The 21,733-nt window shown below is 44.2% G+C and overlaps 1 protein-coding gene across 1 annotated transcript in view; it reads left to right on the top strand.

Moving 5' to 3' along the window:
- The first annotated feature begins 578 nt into the window (after positions 1 to 578).
- LOC117356819 (ADP-dependent glucokinase-like) overlaps positions 579 to 21,733 on the top strand; it is a 108,138-nt gene continuing 86,983 nt past the window's right edge. The window contains exon 1 of the mRNA XM_033936549.1: positions 579 to 847. Coding sequence (XP_033792440.1) covers positions 661 to 847 — 187 coding nt within the window. The 5' untranslated portion in view covers positions 579 to 660. The remainder of the gene's footprint in view (positions 848 to 21,733) is intronic.

Below are 21,733 nucleotides of genomic sequence, written 5' to 3'. Positions count from 1 at the left end.
ACGAGGAAATTGAGTTTCTGCATTTGGACTAAAAAATTGTTCTTTCTGAAGAGAACATAAGAAGTTGCCTCCGCTGAGGCAGACCAGAGGTCCATCTTGCCCAGCGGTCCGCTCCCGCGGCGGCCCATCAGGCCTAATTGCCTGAACAGTGTTCCTGACTAATTTTGTAACTGCCTCTAATCCTATTCCTATCCCTATAACCTACCTCTACTCCTAAAAACAATTTTATACGCAAAAAGCTGAAAAATGGTATCAAGTTGAACGGATCTGCTGCAATAGGGCAGCAGCAAATAACGCGGCACGAAAGAGCTCCTTCTACCATGCCTCATGACTTCACACTGACGAAATGACATTAAAAGCAAAAAGTCTGTTATTTTGGTTACACTACGACCACGAACAAGAAGCTAACAGCAGGAACGAATTCCAACTGTTTCTAGTCTTTCATGTGCCATCGACGGAGTCCTTTGTATAGAGGAGAGGGGGTGTGGCAACGTGCGTGACGTAGAGGGGCGGTGCCGCTTACACGGGTGGAGGGGAGTGGTTGAGCTAGCCCCGCCCATTTCCTCCTGTGTCCTGTGTTTCGCAGGTCGCTGACACGGTGAGAGGAGGGAGAAGGGTGGTAGGAGTTCCTGGGTCTTTATCACCCACTCTCCTGATACGATGGCGGATACCCGGTTCCTCTGCGGCTCGACGCTCTCCTTTCTGGTTCTGCTGCTTGCTTACTGGTACCGACAGCAGGCGGGGGAGCCTAGCCTGCAGGAGCGCATGGATACAGTGCTCTCTTCTCTGCTGCGGGCCGAGGGCAAAGTGGACGTGGACGGTGTCCTCCCGCCCCGGGTGGCCATAGGTAAGAGGGAGTAGAGTGGCGCTGCTTTCTTGCCGGCACGCGTGCCATTTAAATAGATTGTAATAATCTAGACAATGTTTACAATGCCAAAGACGGGTTAATGAACAAGCTAAGCAAAAAAAAGTGCAATATCTTTTTCTTGGAGTGACCTAAAGTACTTCTTCGCTGTCTCTTTAGATTTAATGCTCCTTTTTTTGAGATCCAAACAGATAAGCTAGAAAAGAAAATGAATCGCACACTACAGGGAAGGGGGGAAACTGCCTAAAGTTTATAACAACGTGGCAGAGAGGCTGTAGAATTATTCTAGAACTGAGATTGTATGTAAAATTTAAAGTGCTTGATCACCGCACTCTGTATTATAGTATATTGGAACAAAATACGGTATTACTATATAATTAATTGGTTACCAGCTTTTGTGCGTTCAAGTTGACAACATAGTAACCCCACTACTTTATCCAGGAAAACTGATTTGAAAGTCAAAATAAAGATCTAACAGCTCTGGTTTGGATGCTGCCGAGGTTGATTTCTGTCTTTTGACCAGGGCACATTATATATATTTGCTCATTCCGAGTAGGTAGTTTAAACCAGTTAGAAACCAGAACTGCCTCGGGCTTGGAGATGATTTGTTTTTTTTTTTTCTTTTTGGGTAGGGACAAGTTTTTATATTGTATCTGCTGAAATCTTTTCAGTAGTGATCTATGAGCCTCTGTGCCTTTGTAGAAAGGATATTCCTTGCTCAAAGTAACAGTTAGTTGCTGTAATTTAAGTACATTACATAATCTCCATGCTGTACCCCTAAAAACAGTCTCAAACTGTAAATCCCGGTTCTCTCTCTTTTTGCTAGTATCGAATGTGTTACTAGCCTAGTCACTGTTTTATACCTTCAGGTCAAAATGCATGATGATATAAACACATCTTGTATTTGATTTAGTTTTGGAGGTAAGGAGTGACCTAATGGTAGAACTGCTGCCTTGGCACCCTGAGGTTGTGGGATCAATTCCCAGCGCTGCTCCTTGTGACCCTGGGCAAATCACTTAATCCTCCATTGCCCCAGGTACAAAATAAGTACCTGTCTATATGTAAACCTTGTTGAATGTGTAACCACAAAAAGATGGTACACAAGTCCCATTCCCTTTCATATTTTTTTTAAATTTAAAATCATGAGATAAAAAATGGTACATTGTTTTAATATTCTTATGAAGAGGCAAATATACAAGCACCACCTAATAAGCCCCCACCCCCTCCTAAGAGATCCCACTCAACAAAGCCAGTGTTAAACTACTGAATAGGTAGTACAGCATCATTAATGTACTTCTATCTATAGCTAGACAGCATTGGCCCTGTACCGTATTCCCAAATCCCCATGGATCCCCAGAAAACTGATTTCCATGATGTGCACACTGAAAACCATTTAGCTTAATATAGTGATGAAAAAAATCTATGTACAAAGATTGCTCAAGATACCAGGCTCTGAAGAAAAAACATTGTTATGTTGTAGTTTCCACAGTCAAGTTTTCAGGGTATCCTAAAGCTTTTCAATGTATGCAAATAATCTCATGCATTAGGAATATCCTGAAAACCATATGGAAAATGACACAAGGATAGAATTTGTCTCTATCCTTAAGGATAACCACAGGAAACTCCCTTGTAATTCTTTAGTATCTTTCTCAACCTTGATCCTTCTACACCAGCATTCTTCAGTGCAAGGCTTGACGGTCAGTGGCTGTGCGCATTCATACTCTGATTCTTCTCTCTCTCCTTAAAGAATGACATAGGGATGGTTTCCTGCAGTAAACCACCGAGACGGGGACAAATTTTGTGGCCTTCCAGGATTGTAGTTCAATACCAGGGCCAGCTCAGCCTATGGACCAGGTGAGGGTGGTCCGTTGAGGTTAGTCTTAGGGTAGTTTTGGGCCAGTAGGCAATGGGGAAGCTAGGTTAAAACTTGGACTTTGCTACATAGCTGTCCAGACCAGGCTTGAACTGTATTTTTTTGTAAAGAGAATAAACTGTCAGCATTATTGATACAAGCTGGTATAATGAAAAACATTGCAACATGGAGCTGGCTTTATTCTAGGCAAGATCATGGGACAGAAAAAGCATGGTGGAAGGCCATTTAGGTCATGATGCTCTGGGGCAATTATGCACACCCATGAAGATAGTCAGAGGACAGGTCTGCTGAGACTCCCCTTTAATGTTTTAGTATTTTTAATATGTATGCATGTAGTTTTGTATATAAATTTTTAAATAAATAATGGGCCTATCGGAGAATGGGTTGTGTATGTTTAAGCTGACTTAGCCTTTGTATCATAGACTCAATTCCCATGACAATCCTCATCAAGCTGGACCAATCATGAATTGCCAAGCTCCATTGCCTCCATGTCAGCCTTTCAACAGCCTATGACAAGACTTACTATTAATGGCTGTGGAGACACATACTATGTAACAGTGGATTTCCTGGGCATTAAGGAGGAGGAGGAGACTATGAGAGAGAACTGGTGGCTAGAGAATGACATAGTGGCTGTTACCCACGGGTAACCCACGGGAAGAAAAAAATAAGTGGTTGCCATGGGTACAGGGACAAGGCCATTCCCTGCCCGTGGAGCAGTGAAAGGCCTTGTCTTTGCAGTTAAGTGAAGGAATGTGTGCGGTTCAGCAGCCCCTTCCTTCCGATCACCGCCGTCCGGGCATCTCCCTCCCTCCCTTCCCCTCACCTTTGTTGTCAAGTTTCATTTTTCTTGTCTCAGAGGCGCTGCCTGAGTCTTTAAACAAGTTGCGCATGGCTGCTTAAAACTTCTCCTCTGACGAAAACAGGAAGTCGCATCAGAGGAGAAGTTTAGGGCAGCCTCACGTGACTTGATGACAAGCTCGGGCAGCTCGAAGACAAAAAAAAAATTAAAATCATCAGTGAAGGTGAGGGAGGAGGGAGATGCCCAGACTGTGGTGATCGAGAGGGAAGGGGCTGCTGGACCGCGTGAAGGACGCTTAAGGGAGGGGGAGGGGAGAGAGGAGCAGATGCTGAAGGGAAATAGCTAGGAAAGAGTGGGGAACAGATTCATGGAAAGAGGTGAGAGAAAGGAGGGGAGGGAGGAGCAGGCACTGTATGGAAATGGGTAGGAGAGAGAGAGGGGAACAGACTGGAAGGAAGTGAGGAGAGGAGCAGACGCTTCATGTTAGTGGGAAGAGAAGCAGACGCTTCATATTAGTGGGGAGGGGAGAGAGAGGGGAGCACATACTAGATGGAAGGAGAGGATAAAGAAAAAAGGGCACATGCTGGATTGGGGAGACAGATATCAGATCTGAGGGAGGAAAGGAGGAGAGAGATGCTAAAAACCACCTGGGGGAGGGAAGGAGAGATGGAAGTGAAGAAGACAGAGATAATAATAATTTTATTCTTGTTTACCGCCCATCCGTGAGGTTCTGGGTGGTTTACAAAGAAGAAGAACTGTACAGTCAGTGGCATACATAAAATTTGGTAAAACATAATAATAAGATAAAAATGCATGATTATTTAACAAACTTATCAAACAAATACGTTTTTAAAAACTTTACAAAAACACAATAAGAATCCATTTGAAAATCTCTTGTAATGACAGGCCTTAACAGAAGGGTACATAAACATAAAATTATTACGGATATTTTTAGATGATCTATAAAAATTAAATTGGGAGGTTAGATAACCCAAAGCTAAACCAAAAAGAGCTTTAAAGCAAAGACAGCCAAACTTAAAAAGAATACGTGCCTCGAAAGGCAACCAATGCAATTGTTGATAATAAGGACTGATATGATCATATTTCTTTAAACCAAAAATTAGGTGCACTGCCGTATTTTGTATTTATGTCATAGATTTTTTTTTTTAAAGAATGCAAGATAGATATTACAATAGTCAAGGACAGACAGAATCAAAGATTGTACCAAGAGTCTAACAGAAACAAAATAAAAGTATATTTTAGATGGTTCTAAGTTTCCAGAGGATCATAAAACAGATTTTTTATCATAAAATGTATATGATCCTCGAACGCTAGCTGTCGGACAAATGTAACCCCTAAGATCCTAATTGAAGAAACATTTTCAAAAGTTTGATCGTTAAATTACAATGTGTTTATCTGAAATAGAAGCATTAGGGCTAGCAAGAAAAAAATTTGTTTTGTCTGAATTCAGTTGAAGTTTAAATCTAGACATCCAACATTGTATCTTTGCTAGAATTTCGGCAAACTAATTGTCTTCAGAAAACAAAGACATAGGCAATATCAGACTATGGGGGAAAGGAGGGGAAAAGATGGGTGCCAGACCAATGGTGTGGGGAGGGGGGGAGGGAGAGCAGATACTATATGGAAGAGGTAGACAGTAGATAGAAGGAAGAGAATGATGAGAAGATGTGGAAAGCAGAAACCAGACAACAAAGGTAGAAAAAAAATTCTATTTCTTTTTTTTTTTTTGCTTTAAGATAAAATAGTATATTAGTTTTGTTGATAAAACACTTAAAGCCCTGCCAGCTGAAGATCTCTTCCTCTAGTTCGGCAGCCAGAACTTTGATTTATAAAATGACAATTATTTATTTTTATACTGTAATAAAATAAGTTCAGTAAAATACTATTTGAGGCTTGGAACGGGGTCAAGTTTTTCTCACGTGTCATTTTCTACTGATGGCTTCCAGCCCTGTAGAGGGACTGGAAAGATGTGCCATGTACTACAAAATTATTATTAAATGGAGGGAACTCCACCAATAATATACATCCCTCTCTGGCTTAGAGAAATATATATTATAAAGAACTATTAATTTGGGGAAAGTTAGCTTGCTGATTAAAACTTAGCCCTGTAATAACAATGTATAATATATATGAGTATTTATTCAAGAATTAAGACTCAGAACATTTATAAGCAAACTGAAAATTTATTTAAAAGCATTAAAATCAAGCTAGAGCAGTTAAAGATACAATCTTTAAGCGAAGATAATAGAATACATGCAACAAAATTTCCCTAAGGTTAAATTAAATTTACAAATGCTAGTTGAAGATGTCCTTAGAAGGCTGCATGGTAGGGCCAAGCTGGAGAGCTAAGCCCATGGCCGAGCACATGGTCGATGAGAAATGTTGCAGAGCATGGTGATCAGGGAAAAGAAGAGTTGTTGCAGCTTGATCTAGGTTGGTTCCAGAGGGAGAGAGAGCCTGTGTTAGAAAGGATTTCACTTCATATTTATAGGGTTGAAACCTGTTCTAAAAATAGAATCCTAGGTGATGTCATGATTGAATTAAAATGGCTTAAAATGTTGTCCCAATACAGAGTATTGTTACTGTCCTTGCTGAATGTGGTGTGAATCTATGTCTGAGTGGTTTAAAATGGCGGATAGGCAGATGAGATCATCTGATTGAATCTTTGAGTGGCTTAAAATGGTGTGATGAGCTTCTATTGTTCTTGCTGATTGGAGTAGTCCAGAGATGAATTTGGTGTGCTGACCTATGTTCCACTGATAGTAGAGGTCTGTTTAGCTCTGGTATCCACCCTGGCAGTCCTTTTTCTTATCTGAATAGGTGTACTTAACCTTTTCTGAAGGTCGGTCTTCTTTTTTGTACTCCATTGAATGGGAGCATTTAACACTTTTCTGAAGGCAGATAACTCGGTCCTTTCTTTTGTAATAGGCGCATTAACACAACACCTGGATAAGATGGCTGGAGGCTCAGAAACCAAATTAGAAATTCACTTTTAAATCCATCAAATTAAAAATTCAAATAGAAGTTCACTTTACTATAAATCTATAATTTTGATCACATCCTGTCTTGGGTCCAGCAAACTTACATAATTTCCCTCCAACAAAACCAAATATATCCTGCTACATATTTTAACTCCAAGCAGGATTATAAAATAATTTCATGCTATGTATTTTAAGATCATATCAGGATTATAAAATCATTTCATGCCATGGAGAAGGATGTCTTGCTGGGAAGGGACAGGGAAACAACAATCTCTTCCAGGCAGAGTTGAGAAATGTTGCTACAGTGAAATTCTGTTTTAAATCGGACTCTTTTTAGAGCAGTACTAGTCTGACAGCAACTAGCAAAGTTCAAGTTCATTCACTAAACAAGGGGTAGGCTAGAGTAAATACACAGTATTGACTGTGTGGAAATATTAAACATACTATCTAACTGAGACACAGAGGTTGTAAGTTTTTATGTATTTCTTTAATCTGACCTTTGATTAAGATTGTTCATCTGTGTTACTATTGATTTGAGCTAAAGTAAATTTTAAATCCCAAGCACCTCTCGTATATACATATAAAAGTATAGCATTAAATTATAATTTTTGGTGGAATTCCTTATGTTATATTTATAAAATGGAGAGACTTATTGCAATACAACAGGGTTGTTTCAGGAAATTTCAAGATATTTGGGAGCCATTAACAAAGTATTGTAATGATTAGAAAAATCTTGTTTCCCTTAAATTTACAAGTTCAATTATGGAGTGGGAGGGAGGGTATTTTTATTGTTACATGTTGTATAAGTATTGATTATATGATAGATAAGAGAATATTATATGTATCATTGTTGATTATTAAGTGATATATTTATGGTTATTTGTATGGATATGTTATCACACTTATAAGTTTAAAAATGAATAAAGATTAAAAATAAATAAATAAATAAAAGTATAGCACTAAGGTATAAACAGGTCTTGTTACAGGTCCAGGATACTGGTGATAAAGGTGCCCAAATCCCAGTCTAATCTACCTTCAAACATCTAGAGGGATAGATACTAGACTAGGATTTTAATACCTTTATCATCAGTGCCCTGAACCAGTGCCTCACTGGGTTCAACAAGAGGGTGAGAGGGGGGGGGGAAATACTGGTTTACAGGTGGGAGGAGAGAGATACCAGAATGCAAAGGTGGGGGAGCACCTATGCAAAAGTTGGCTTAGGTCACCACATTCCCTTGAACTGGCCCCGTTCAACATTCTCTGGTCTACTGTATCTGTACTATACTTGCATGAGCAGTTGCGGCTTTTTTTTCCCCTACATTAAGTGGGACCTTTTCAAGGAGGACTCGACGAGCAGGGATTGATGAGATAAATGAGAGTTGTCAAACCCTTTGCGATGCACAGTCTTATACCTAGAGTCCAATTTTCCTGGAACAGCTGGTATGGAAAAAGGTGTTTCCATGCAACGACCAAAAGTCTGATTCAAAAGGTTATGAAGTGGAAGCTTAAGAGACTCTGCCGGAGGTTGAGGAAGATGCATGACTTCGAGATACTCCTTAAAGTATTTGGAGCCAGTATCCAATTGAATATCCAAGTCTACAGCCATCTGACGCAGGAAAGATGAGAAAGATAGCTGATCTGCCAATGCTTTGCCTCAAGAAGGACTCAAGGATGTTGAGGCAGCCTGTATCTGTCGAAGATGAAGCTTCGGCAGGGAAAAAGGCATCAAAGGAACCTGGTGACTTGGACAAGGCAATCGAGACCGGGATATCCTCGAGGTCAAGCATCGGATATCTCGAGCGAGGAGTTGGTGGTCTGGTCGAGGTTGGAGTAGATTGAGGCTTCGAGGAAGATGGTCTGTCATGAGAAGAAGAACTATGCCTGGAAGGATGCCTCGATGAAGGCCTCGAATGTCGCTGAGAACTGTGTCTGGAACCAGATCTCGAGGATCGAGGAGACTTCGCATCGGAGATGAGGGCAGCCAATGCTTATGTATGAATAGGACTAGAGGCTGTAGATTGAAGCTCCAGAGGCTTGGTGGAGGAACCTCGATGCACTCTCAAAGACTCTGCTCCTTGTATAGAGTGGGAGGATTCTTGTCGAGGCACTCGCAAAGAAACTGCTCCTTGCTTCACGTGCTTGGATGCTAGACCAGACACTTGCAGAGACTCTGCTCCCTGTAAAGAGTGTGGAAGGTCAGACTGGGGCAAAGGAAGCGGCTCGACCCAAGGCTGCTGAATGCCCAGGCTGGATAAGAGAAAGCAGTTTGGGTCCCATGTTAGTAAGGAACTGAATAAACTGCTTCTCTAATATGGTCTGGAAAGAAGCCGGCAAGGATGGATCCGCATCTGAAATTGGACCACCTGCTTTGGCTGGAGGTTCCTTCGAGGTAGTATGAGTGTGCTTCGACCTGGGAGTCTTAGACACTTTAATCACTACCGGTGGAACCGACTGCTGAGCTATCTGACCTGAGGAAGCAGGGGAAGATACAGCAGACGACGTTGAAGAGAAGCCGCTGCAAACAATGAAGGTCTGATGAGGCTCGAGGTGGAAGCATTAGGCACAGGAGGGGCCTCGGTAGAAGTCGAGGCCGAGGATGCCTTCGAAGTCAAGGGATCAGTAGAAGACTCCATCTCGAAAAGATTATCCACCAAAAGACAACAACGTTTGAAAGCATGAGGCTGAAGTGTTTGGCAATGCCGGCACGACCTGGGATGATGTTTCGGCCCAAGACACTTGAGGCAGCGTCCGTGAGGGTCCGTAAGAGAGATCGTGCGCTGGCACTTGCTACACCTCTTGAAGCCTGTAGTAGGCTGGGACATAGAAGGAAAAATAGCCGCCACAAGATAAAAGCCCTTGAGCTGTGGCCGAGTGGCCTATCCCGAAAAACGGACGGAAGGAAAAATTTATTTATTTATTTTTTTTACCAAAAATAAAAGAAATAAAAGAAGAACAGCGATTTGTGAAGAAAAAAATACAAACCGCGGATCATTGAAGGCACAAAGGAACAAAGTTAAACGCAGAGAGTCAAAGACGGACTTCTCAGCTCCGCAGAGAACTGAGGAGACGCGCCCTTCACATGTGCGGTGCGGGCAACTCGAAACTTTGAGTTTCTTCAAGCAAGTCTGCTTGTGAGGCGTCCGCATCCGGGCTCCGTCAATGACGTCACCCATATATGAGAATAGCTGCCTGCTGTCCCTGGATAACACCTGTTACTGTAAGTAACTGTGCTTTCTAACCACTATTCCATCTGACCTTCGGGCACTTACCCAGAGATTTTGTAGCTGTTCTCTTTCCTAATTAGATATTTCCAGTCTGCTGCTATCAACAATGCTATCAACTTGGAAGATCTCTCCACAGGCCTTTCTGACCTAGTGGGAATGTTAAAACTGAATTCCAAATCTGTTGATGAGGCTGCCAAAGACTGGCACACTTAGGTAAAAACCCTATACGAAGTGCTAACCACATTAGAGATCAAATACTATCCCTGCAAATATTCCTCCCCCTGGTTTATCGATGACTTAAGAACTAAAAATAAATTAATTAAATAAAGAGAACTAAGGAAAGTAGAAAGGAAATGGTACAAATCCAGGCTTAAGAGTGACAGGTCCAAATGGAAAGAACTGCATGAAGAATATAAAAAAAGCCACCATGGAGGCTAAAAAGATACACTACTCCCAACAACTATTAAAGAGCCCCCAATAGATCACAGAACCTTTTTCAACTACCAAAAAAGATACGTCGCAAGTAGACAATCAATGCCTCAACACCAAACTCAACAGCGAAATGCTCCGACATCGTCCCCCCACAACTCAGACAATATAATTAAAAAAACTATAACTGAGAACCTAACTCACTTTGAAACTGTCTCTCCTGACAACATCACCAAAATACTAGATGCTATTTGCCCTTCTGGCTCCAACCTGGACCCCTGTCCATCACTCCTCCTGGTGTCTGTGAAAGATGCATTTGTAGTCTTCAACCTTCCTCTCATCAACATCTCTCTCTAAAAACAGGCATAGTGCCCGCTAACTGGAAGTCAGCAGTCATCAGATTGATCTTGAGAAAATCCACACTTGACCCTAACCTGCCCGGCAACTTTAGACCTGTCTCCAACTTACCCTTCATCTCCAAGATCCTGGAAAAACCAGTGTTGAACCAATTACACTCCTTAATTGATGAACAAAGAGCCCTATCTCCTTTCCAATTGGGATTTAGGAAATTTCACAGTACTGAAACCGTCCTTCTCGACATCATCAGTGACTGCTGGAAACTCATGGATATGAGTAATGATGTCCTCCTGGTGCTGCTAGATCTCAGCGTGATGTTCAACACTATTGACCATCCTCTCCTCATTATGCGGCTCTTTAAAATTGGAAACCGAGACACTGCATTACGATGGTTCACTTCCTTTCTGAATAATAGATCCCAAAGTGTACCGCTCAATGATGTGTAACTGAAACCGATCAAATATGGTGTTCCGCAGGCGGCTCTGCTATCCCCCCTATTATTCAATCTCTGTATTAGACCAGTCCTAAACATAGCTCACAAATACCAACTATACCTACCACTAGGAGAAAATTGTGATGCTCAGATCGCCAAACTCCTAAAATGCTTCCCAGAAATAAAAAAACTAGATGACAGTCAACAAATTGCAATTAAAACGGAATTCCTTTGGATCCGCAAAGAGCACTGCAATCGCGCCCATCCCTAGCTATGCTGGGACTTGATTACCTTAACTGCAAAGGACAAAGCATGCAGCCTAGGAATACTCCTGGACTTCAACCCGTCGCTTTCCAACCATATCTCTCGGGTGGTATCTTCCTCATTTTACTACCTACGTTGACTCTGAAAAATAAGAAACTGCTTTTCTGAGTCTGACTTTACCTAACTACTCTATGCCTTAGTCCTTTCCTGCATAGAGTACTGTAGACTTCTATTCAGTGATCTCAGGGTGAATAACATATGACGTCTCCAGCGTGTACAAAACATGGCAATCGGATTTCTAAAAAATCTCCATACCTTTGACCATCTCCCAGGCTCTATCATCAGCTCACTGGCTGCCCTTAGCCGAACATTGTGTCTTCAAGAGCCTGATGCTAACGTTCAAATCCTTGCACAACATGGCACCAGGCTATGTGATGGCAAAGCTTACTCCGTTCTTGCCAAACAGGTCCCTCCACTCCCAGGATGAAGTACGTATCCTGGTTGTACCCTTCAACTAAATGGCTATGCATCCTGGTATGCTCATCTCCTTATATTTATATATCCTGGTTTTCTCTCTCTCTGTCTGTGTCTCTGTGTGTGTGTCTCTCTCTCTGTCTGTCTCTGTCTGTCTCTCTCTCTCTCCCCCCCTCTCTCTCTCTCTGCTCCAGTAGTGAGCTGCTTGTAGGTGGCAGTTTTGTGAATATGGTAAGACATCATGTACAGATGCCTCATCGCCATATGAGGAGAGCATGCCTGCACATATCAACACCTGTGCCTAAATATGAGCCATGTGAAAATTGCAAGTATAAAAAGTTTTAGAAAGGCTGACACATCACTGCAGACACTTCTTTGTATGCATATCCAAAAGAAATTGGATGTGCCAGCACAATTGGTACCTGTTCTCTTGTTCCTAAATATGAGCCTCACTAAAAACATGCTGAAACCATGCACCTCTGATCTTCTTTCCTGTTTTATCTACACAGGTCTCCTAGATGCTACTCATACTACTATTAATTATTTCTATAGCACTACTAGATGCACGCAGCGCTGTACAGAGTCACAAAGAATAAGAAAACAATCCCTGCTTGAAAGAGCTTACAATCTAAACAGGCAAGACAGACAAACAAGATGTCATGGATACAGATAAGGGGAATGGTTAATCAGGTGGCTGGGTTGGAGGGCAGAGGAGTAGGGTTAAGCAGTGGCGTACCTAGGGTATGTGGCACTCGGGGCCCATCATTTTTTGACACCCCCCCATGTAAAAAAATATTTTTTGTAATGACCATGAAACGGAATAAATGGTCAGAATAGAAACAGGCAGTGAAAATTTTCTTATATTCCAAACATAACATAACATAAATTATGTCTGAATTGTCATGACATCAGAAGTACATATGGAGTAGTTGCAGGTGATGCTTGGGACAGTTCTGATTGTGTTAGTTCGATTTTATGTGTTTTTTGAATAGAAGGGTTTTTATTTCTTTTTGAATGTTTTGCAGTCTGTGGTCGATGTCAATTGGTTGTAGAGTTGGTGGTCGAGTGTTGCAGCTCGAATGGCTAGGAGGTTGTCGAACAGTGTTTTGGTTGGAGGGTGTGTGAATGGTGCGTGAGTTCTCCTATGTCTGTTTGAAGTGGATTGAATTATTTAGCTGAAGAAATTAGTTACCCCCTCATCCCACACACATTAATTCTCTTCCATTTTTGTTCCTATTATAAAAAACACTGATAAGTTCCCAGAAAAAAAAATACATTAAAATAAGAAGTGAAAACAAAGGCCCCTATAGATGAGAACATAACATAAGAATAGCCTAACTGGGTCAGACCAATGGTCCATCATGCCCAGTAGCCCATTCTCATGGTAGCCAATCCAGGACACTAATACCTGGTCAAAACCCAAAGAGTAGTAACATTCCATGCTACCGATCCAGGGCAAGCAGACATTTCCCCCATGTCTTAATAACAGATTATGGACTTTTCCTCCAGGAATTTGTCCAAATCTTTCTTAAAACCAGCTACACTATCTGCTTTTACTATAACTTCTGGCCATTTAATTTTTAAGTTTAGATCTTTCCTTTCAAACAGAGACCTTGCTAGATGTCAAATACAGCACAAGGTAACTTCACATGGACTTAGCTGTGCAGGAAATGTGAATCTCCTCATACACCCACCATATAGTGCAAAAATGTGCAAAGGTCTGTTTTTTTTCTTTCGATCACTACATAGCCTAATGCCACACAAGCAGCGCTGTTACAAACATATTCTGTAGGTCAATGCTAAGGATAACAAAGTTTCCTTCCTTGGACCAGAAGGAGATACTGATAAACCACAGGAAGAGATCCCAAAACAACACCTAAAGACCCACTCAGTGTGTGAACCAGTTGAGTGGAGTGGACTAACTGGGGGGTGGAAATGGGCCCGGAGTTTGCTCAGCAGAATTTCCCAGACCATCTCTTCCTCTCAACACATTGACACGCTGCCGCCACCACCACTAGGAACACCTCACAGGCCAGCTATGCTATAAACTTTATAAAACACATTATTATATTTTCTTATAAAGCACATAGTTTAACTGAACTCTCTGACATACTCAGCCTTTCCATTCACAATAATAGAAGGAAGAAAAGTTCCCATTTCCTGCTGTCTCATGTCCCCGGCCTATACAATATTTTTTTTCTGCAGACCCTTCAAAAGTCTGACCAAATCCTCATTTCACTTGCATTATAAAGTACTGAGATTGCCATCTCTCCCCAATCCCAGGGCCTAAAGTCTAAGATAGTAGCGCAAACTAATGCTGCCAGATTCAGGAAAAAAATTTTTGATTCGATTCAGCCTATTGAATTGGTTTTTCAATTCGATTTTCCTGCCCAGTTGAGTGATTTTTTTCAAAACTCCTGGTGGGTTTTATAACTTTTTCACCCCCTTTGGCTTCTCCTAACCACACTGGCGCTGTGGTGTAAATAAAATAAAGAAACAAAAAGGACTTTTCCTCTCTCTGTTAAAGCCTAGCTCACGTTTGCAGTCCAACACCAGCTCTGGTGTTGGATACACATTTCAAATCTGACATATTATAATCACAAAACAGAAAATAAAATTAATTTTTCTACCTTTTGTTGTCTGGTTATATTTCAAATCTTGTTGGTCCAAGGCTCTGGTTTTCTTCTGATAACTTGCTTGCCAGGGTCTCCTTCTTTCTGCATGCTAACCATCCATCTGCCAATTCTGTCCTCCCTTTCCATTTCCCTTCCCTTCCCAGGAAGTCTGGTATCTTTCCTTTTTTTCATCTCCCTCCACAGATCCTCCTTTTCTTAACTACCCTTTCATCTGGAATCTCTCCCTCCTTCCCCACCACCCCAGAGTCCACCATCTCTCCCTTTCTTTTCCTAATTACCCTCCTATCCAGTATCTCTATCCCTCCTCCACACCATCCCTTGTGTCCAATTTCTCTCCCTTTCTGTTCCTTCCCTCCCTAAATCCCATGGTCCATCATCTCTCTCCTCTATTTTCACACCCATTATTTCTTCCCCCCCCCAAAGTTTGGCATATGCACGTCTCTTTGAACACCCCCTTCCCTCCGTGTACTTCTAAACCAGGGTCCCCCCCAAAGGCCTGTCCCCCCTTAAAGGTCTGCCTGTCCCCCCTTGAAGGCCTGTTCCCCCCTTGTAGGCCTGTCCCCCCCTTGAGGCCTGCCTGCCTGTCCCCCCCTTGAAGGCCTGTCCCCCCCTTGAAGGCCTGTCCCCCCCCTTGTAGGCCTGTCCCCCCTTGTAGGCCTGTCCCCCCCCCTTGTAGGCCTGTCCCCCCCCTTGTAGGCCTGTCCCCCCCCTTGTAGGCCTGTCCCCCCCTTGTAGGCCTGTCCCCCCCCTTGTAGGCCTGTCCCCCCCCTTGTAGGCCTGTCCCACCCCCTTGTAGGCCTGTCCCACCCCCTTGTAGGCCTGTCCCCCCCCTTATAGGCCTGCACCCCCTTGAAGGTCTGCACCCCCCTTGAAGGCCTGTCCCACCCCCTTGTAGCTTGTCCCCCCCCTTGTAGGCCTGTCCCCCCCTTGTAGGCCTGTCCCCCCCTTGTAGGCCTGTCCCCCCCTTGAAGGCCTGCACCCCCCCGAAGGCCTGCACCCCCCCCGAAGGCCTGTCCCCCCCCCTTGAAGGCCTGTCCCCCCCCCTTGAAGGCCTGTCCCCCCCCCTTGAAGGCCTGTCCCCCCCCTTGAAGGCCTGTCCCCCCCCTTGAAGGCCTGGACCCCCCCCCTTGAAGGCCTGGACCCCCCCCTTGAAGGTCTGGACCCCCCCCCTTGAAGGTCTGGACCCCCCCTTGAAGGTCTGGACCCCCCCCTTGAAGGCCTGTCCCCCCCCCCCTTGAAGGCCTGTCCCCCCCCCCCCTTGAAGGCCTGTCTCCCCCCCTTGAAGGCCTGTCTCCCCCCCCTTGAAGGCCTGTCCCCCCCCTTGAAGGCCTGTCCCCCCCCTTGAAGGCCTGTCCCCCCCCTTGAAGGCCTGTCCCCCACCTTGAAGGCCTGTCCCCCCCTTGAAGGCCTGTCCCACCCCCTTGAAGGCCTGTCCCACCCCCTTGAAGGCCTGTCCCACCCCCTTGAAGGCCTGTCCCACCCCCTTGTAGGCCTGTCCCCCCCTTGAAGGCCTGCCTGCCCCCCCCTTGAAGGCCTGTCCCTCCCCCTTGAAGGCCTGCACCCCTTGAAGGTCTGCACCCCCCCGAAGGCCTGTCCCCCCTTGAAGGCCGGCCTGCCTGCCTGCCTGTCACCCCCCTCCCACTTGAAAGCCTGCCTGCCTGCCCGCCCCACCCTGAAGGCCTGATGCCCCAACCCACCCCGAAGGACCGCTCGCCCCCTGGCCTCCCCGCACCACCTATGAAGCAGCCGCAGCAGGATCGCGACATCAGCGATCCCTGCGCTGCTTAGGCGCTGCTTCCTGCGCCGCGGTCCCGCCCCTCCTCTGACGTCAGAGGAGGGGCGGGACCGCGGCGTAGGAATCAGCGCCCAAGCAGCTCAGGGATCGCTGACGTCGTGATCCTGTTGCGGGCTGCTTCACAGGTGGTGCAGGAAGGTCAGTGGGGCGGGCGATCCTTCGGGGGTGGGGGGGAACTGAACGGCAAGGCCGGGAGCACCCCCTCAGGGCTGGCACCCGGGGCGCACCGCCCCCCCCTTGGTACGCCACTGGGGTTAAGGGTTGAAAGCTATATCAGAAAGGTGGGTTTTCAATCTGCTTTTAAACAAGGGAAGGGGCTTGACGGACAAACTCAGGTAATTTATTCCAGGCATAGGGGGCAGCTAGATGCTACCACACTTCCTCCCCTTACCCTGGTCCCATCTTCTGAAACCTGATGATGATTAACTATTGCAATTTTGACCATTCATCACCTTTCTGCACAAATCTTCCACGCATATTCATTGTGCATTATGTGATAATGTGCTCAATTTTGCCATGCAAGTTTTTCACAGATATAATTTTGAGTACATTTAGCCTTCAGTGCATGATGAAGTCAGATCAAGTTTCAAGTTTTCAAGTTTATTTATGGCTTGATATATCGACCATCACAGGTATCTGGTCGGTTTACAATATTAAAAATTTTAAATAGCTTAAAAAAATAAATAGAAATAAAAAAATAGGGGAGATTGAGGCTAGGACAAGATGATGAAAACACTATTCTTTATTTGCCTAAATATGAGCCTTATGAAAACTTTGTGTGTAAGAATTATGAGTGAGACTCGTATATTCTAGGCACAGAACAGGTATGGATGGGGCTTGCCCCCCCCTGAATATGTGAAGTGTCACCAAACCAAGGCGCCAACACCAAGTGATTGCTGTTTACTGAGATGTGAGAGAAAGCAGGAAGGTATTACTGTAAGCTGCAATGATTCCCTGTCAAATTGTGGAATCTAAGAAGCTGTATTGTATTTAATTTTGCTTTTTCCTATCTTGGCTCAGAGCAAATGCAACTAAGATTAGCAATTGATGATAAGTATCTCTTGCTTTGCTACTGAAGTTTCTTATTGGTTCGGTATGTTTATTGTAAGAAGATTGCAAACATTATGGCCAAGGACTGTCTCTAATGTGTGTTAGTACAGACCAAATGTCTAGGACCCAAAAAATGGGAACTAAGGACCCAAAACAGCATAGGGCAGGCAGGGACAAGGCACATAAGAATTGCCGCTGCTGGGTCAGACCAGTGGTCCATCGTGTCCAGCAGTCCGCTCAAGCAGCGGCCCTTAGGTCAAAGACCAGTGCCCTAACTGAGTCTAGCCTTACCTGTGTACGTTCTGGTTCAGCAGGAACTTGTCTAACTTTGTCTTGAATCCCTGGAGGGTATTTTCCCCTATAACAGCCTCCGGAAGAGCGTTCCAGTTTTCTACCACTCTCTGGGTGAAGAAGAACTTCCTTACGTTTGTACGGAATCTATCTCCTTTCAACTTTAGTGAGTGCCCTCTCGTTCTCTCTACCTTGGAAAGGGTGAACAACCTGTCTTTATCTACAAAGTCTATTCCCGTCATTATCTTGAATGTTTTGATCATGTCCCCTCTCAGTCTCTTCTTTTCAAGGGAGAAGAGACCCAGTTTCTCTAATCTTTCAATGTACGGCAACTCCTCCAGCCCTTTAACCATTTTAGTCTCTCTTTATTGGACCCTTTTGAGTAGTACTGTATCCTTCTTCATGTACGGTGTCCAATGCTGGACGCAGTATTCCAGGTGAGGGTGTACCATGGCCCTGTACAGTGGCATGATAACCTTCTCCGATCTGTTCGTGATCCCCTTTTTAATCATCCCTAGCATTCTGTTTGCCCTGCCGCTGCCGCGCATTACATGGACGGTTTCATCGACTTGTCAACCAGTGCTCCCAAGTCTCTTTTCTGGGGGGGGTCTTTCCAAGTACTGCACTGGACATTCTGTATTCGTATATAAGATTTTTGTTACTGACATGCATCACCTTACACTTATCCACGTTAAATCTCATTTGCCATGTCGCGGCACATTTCTTGAGTGTGTTTGTCACATTGCAGGTCTTCGCAATACTCCTGTGTCTTCACTACTCTGAATAAGTTTGTATCGTCTGCAAATTTAATCACCTCACTCGTCGTACCAATTTCCAGGTCATTATAAATATGTTGAGCACAGGTCCAAGCACCGAACCCTGTGGCACTCCACTCATAACGCTTTTCCAGTCTGAGTATTAGCCATTTACCCCATTCTCTGTTTCCTATCCGCCAGCCAGTTTTTTATCCACATGAGTATTTCACCCTCAATTCCATAGCTCGCAGTTTTTTGAAGTAGTCGTTCATGCGTAATCTTGTCGAACGCCTTCTGAAAATCCAGATATACAATGTTGACTGGGTCACCCTTGTCTATCTGCCTGTTTACTCCTTCGAAGAAGTGCAGCAAGTTCGTCAAGCAAGATCTTCCTTTGCTGAATCTGTGCTTGCTGGTCCTCATCAGATTGTGTCCGTCAAGGTGATCAATGATGCAGTCCATTATCAGCGCCTCTACCATCTTTCCTGGTACTGAGGTCAGACTCACCGGTCTCTAGTTTCCCAGATCTCCCCTTGAACCTGTCTTGAAGATCGGAGTAACATTTGCCACTTTCTAGTCTTCCGGAATCCTTCCTGATTTAATCGACAGATTGGCTATTAGTTGAAGCAGTTCAGCTATAGCCCCTTTCAGTTCCTTGATTATCCTCGGATGGATGCCAGATGTCGAGGCAGATGACTTTTTAAAATATGCAATGTCACCTCAGTAACAACTATAGAAAAATAGACAAATATAGTGCAAAATATAAATAGCAAATATAAATTTTCAAAACCGACACATTTTGATCAATAAACTGAAAATGAATTCATTTTTCATACCTTTGTTTGGTGATTTCTTTCTTTCTTTTCTTTCTCGGGCCCAACAATTGTCCCTTCCTCCTATGTTCCCCTCACTGCCTTCCAGCCTCTGTCCTCTCCCCCCCCCCCCCAAGCCTGCCCGCCTGCTGGATTTAATTAACTCCCGCTGCTGCCGCTGTGAGGACACGTTGATTAAGCAGCAGGGGGGAGGGGACTCCTGGCTCAGCAGCGCAGCACTGGAACAGTAGGAATTGCTGGGAAGGGCCAGGCGGGCGGTGGTCTAAATAAGGTAACTGAGGGGGGGGAATTGAGGTATTCGCTTCATAGGATACACCCTTTTTTTTCCACCCACTTTTTTGGGGGGAAGAGTGCGTCTTATGGAGCGAAAAATACGGTATTTCTGTCTGAGCTACTACATATAAAATACAGCAAAATATTAATTTGATTATGTTTTACTATCATAGATTAATAAAACCATGGAAATAAATGCAGTCTGCTTATGAAAGCAAAACAAGGATGTTTATTCAGACTAAATGGAGCAAATAGGTGGGGATTCAAAGGTTATCCTAACCAGTGAATGATGTTGCCCTTTGAACATAATTTTTTCATAAAACATACGATACATTAGATACGAGCGTCGGCAGTAATCCGTACAAAGCCACATGGCACTAGTGGTGTGTATCGAGCTGCTGTGTATTCACAGCTCCATTCCTGGGATGTCTGTGTGTATTGTGCAACAAAATGATTTATGCTGCAGTAACACTTGATGGTTTAAAAATAAGACTTGATCAGAATCTGAATGGAATCTAATTATCTTTGTTTTTGTTCCCTCTTGAAAAACTGTAGTTTGATAGTTTATAATTTGGTTTTTGGTATGTCAGCTGCATAATACCTCCCCTAGCCTCCATTGCGCACATCTCTGTGCCAACCAGCTTTTCTTATTCACATAAAACATTTCTAGATCTAGTGCATCATCTATATTTATTTTCTCTCTTGGCTCTGCCTCCTGCATCACTGGGCAGTGCTCTAGCTCCTTGGTTTTTCCTTCTACACACGAGTAAGGTGTCTTTCTGATTTGTTCTGATCTTTATTTCATTTTTATTTATTTATTGTTTTTGGGGGGGTGGGGATTATTTGAATTTGGTGGCTTTTCGGTGCGCCAGAGGTCACCAGTGTTACTGGGGGCAGCTCTGCCGAAGAGAACACACAGACTCCCTTGACAGAAGTCTGTAGCTGAGAGGGCAACCCTACCTAGCCAACCTGCATTAAGGCTTTCAGTGGCTGGTAGCAAGGCTCACTCCTAGTTGGTTCCAGAGCTTGAGTGCAGGCTGGAGGGCTCTAGTGGGTGGCAGCTGTGTTCCACCTTACCAAAAGATGCACGAGGAGCTTGGAGGCGGGAGGCAGTCTGGGGTTTCACACTCTTATAGTCTTGACTGGCAGCCCAAAGAAACAAACATCTGGATTATTTTTACATGCTTGTCTGAGGCAGAAGTCTTTTCCATTCCCCAGCATCTGTTCTTCTGTACCGAAAGGACTACTGTACAAAAGAACTGTGAGTACACTTTATGGCTGTCTATGGAGAAAATCCGGGGGGGGGGGGGGGGGGGTCCAAAAATGGCAGTTTTAAAGGTTTCAAGGCTAGTGTTTGGGTCCCCTACCTCCAAAAACCCCTTTGCTGAATTTTTTGTGGAATTTTCTTTTTTCAAACTTCCCTGGGCTGGGGATTTTTTTTTTTTGTATCGAAATGCTGCTGCAGTGGCCATCTTGAATTTCCTAATTTTGTTTTTAAAGCCTCTATCTGTATCAAAACACTTCAATTTTGATTAAAATTGATATATAGATGGACTCCTCAGGATGTTTTAACTTGGATTAGTGCCAGATTTGCACTGAATGGCTGGCTGAAGAGCTCCCGTGTTCCACGTGCTGAGGAGCATGTGAGGGGGCTGGGAGCGCTGAACCTAGCCCTCTCTAGTCTCTCTAGGGCAGGGATCTCAAAGTCCCTCCTTGAGGGCTGCAATCCAGTCAGGTTTTCAGGATTTCCCCAATGAATATGCATTGAAAGCAGTGCATGCACATAGATCTCATGCATATTCATTGTGGAAATCCTGAAAACCCAACTATATTGCGGCCCTTAAGGAAGGATTTTGAGACCCCTGTTCTAGGGTGACAGTCGCAGATGGCTCAGTTTTTGGGGTAAAAATCCCTCCTAGGACCCTTGGATAGCGACTTGGCAAATTTGACAAAGCGCGGGTGCGCAGTTGCTGCTGGGCCCATGAGGAGACAATGTAAGTCCCTGCAAGAGACCTTGGGGCATCCTGTACAGGACTTTACTCCTGATTTTGTGAGTTTAATGTTCGCAGCCTACCTGAATTATCATGTTCTGCCTGCACTGTCTACAGTATCAGGGGAGGTTGCACAGGGGTGGTTGCCCTCCAGAGCGCAGTTTCCCCACTTAAAATTCACTGCAGGAATCGGAGGTCCAGTCAAAGAAAGACTGGGATGACTGGGAGTCAGGGTCAATGCCTTTAGTCTCTCATTATAAATCCTCAGTTTTGAAGGATTCAAGACCCCAGACAGGAGCTACTAGCCAGGAGTTTGTGGCAGCCTTGGACCAGGGAAAGGACCCACCAGTATGCTGCCTTTTTAAGCCAGTGGCTTTGCTAGAGGTCAT

This window comes from Geotrypetes seraphini, chromosome 3, assembly GCF_902459505.1.
Source record: "Geotrypetes seraphini chromosome 3, aGeoSer1.1, whole genome shotgun sequence".
NCBI lineage: Eukaryota > Metazoa > Chordata > Amphibia > Gymnophiona > Dermophiidae > Geotrypetes > Geotrypetes seraphini.
This window is presented reverse-complemented; position numbering and strand designations above follow the sequence as displayed.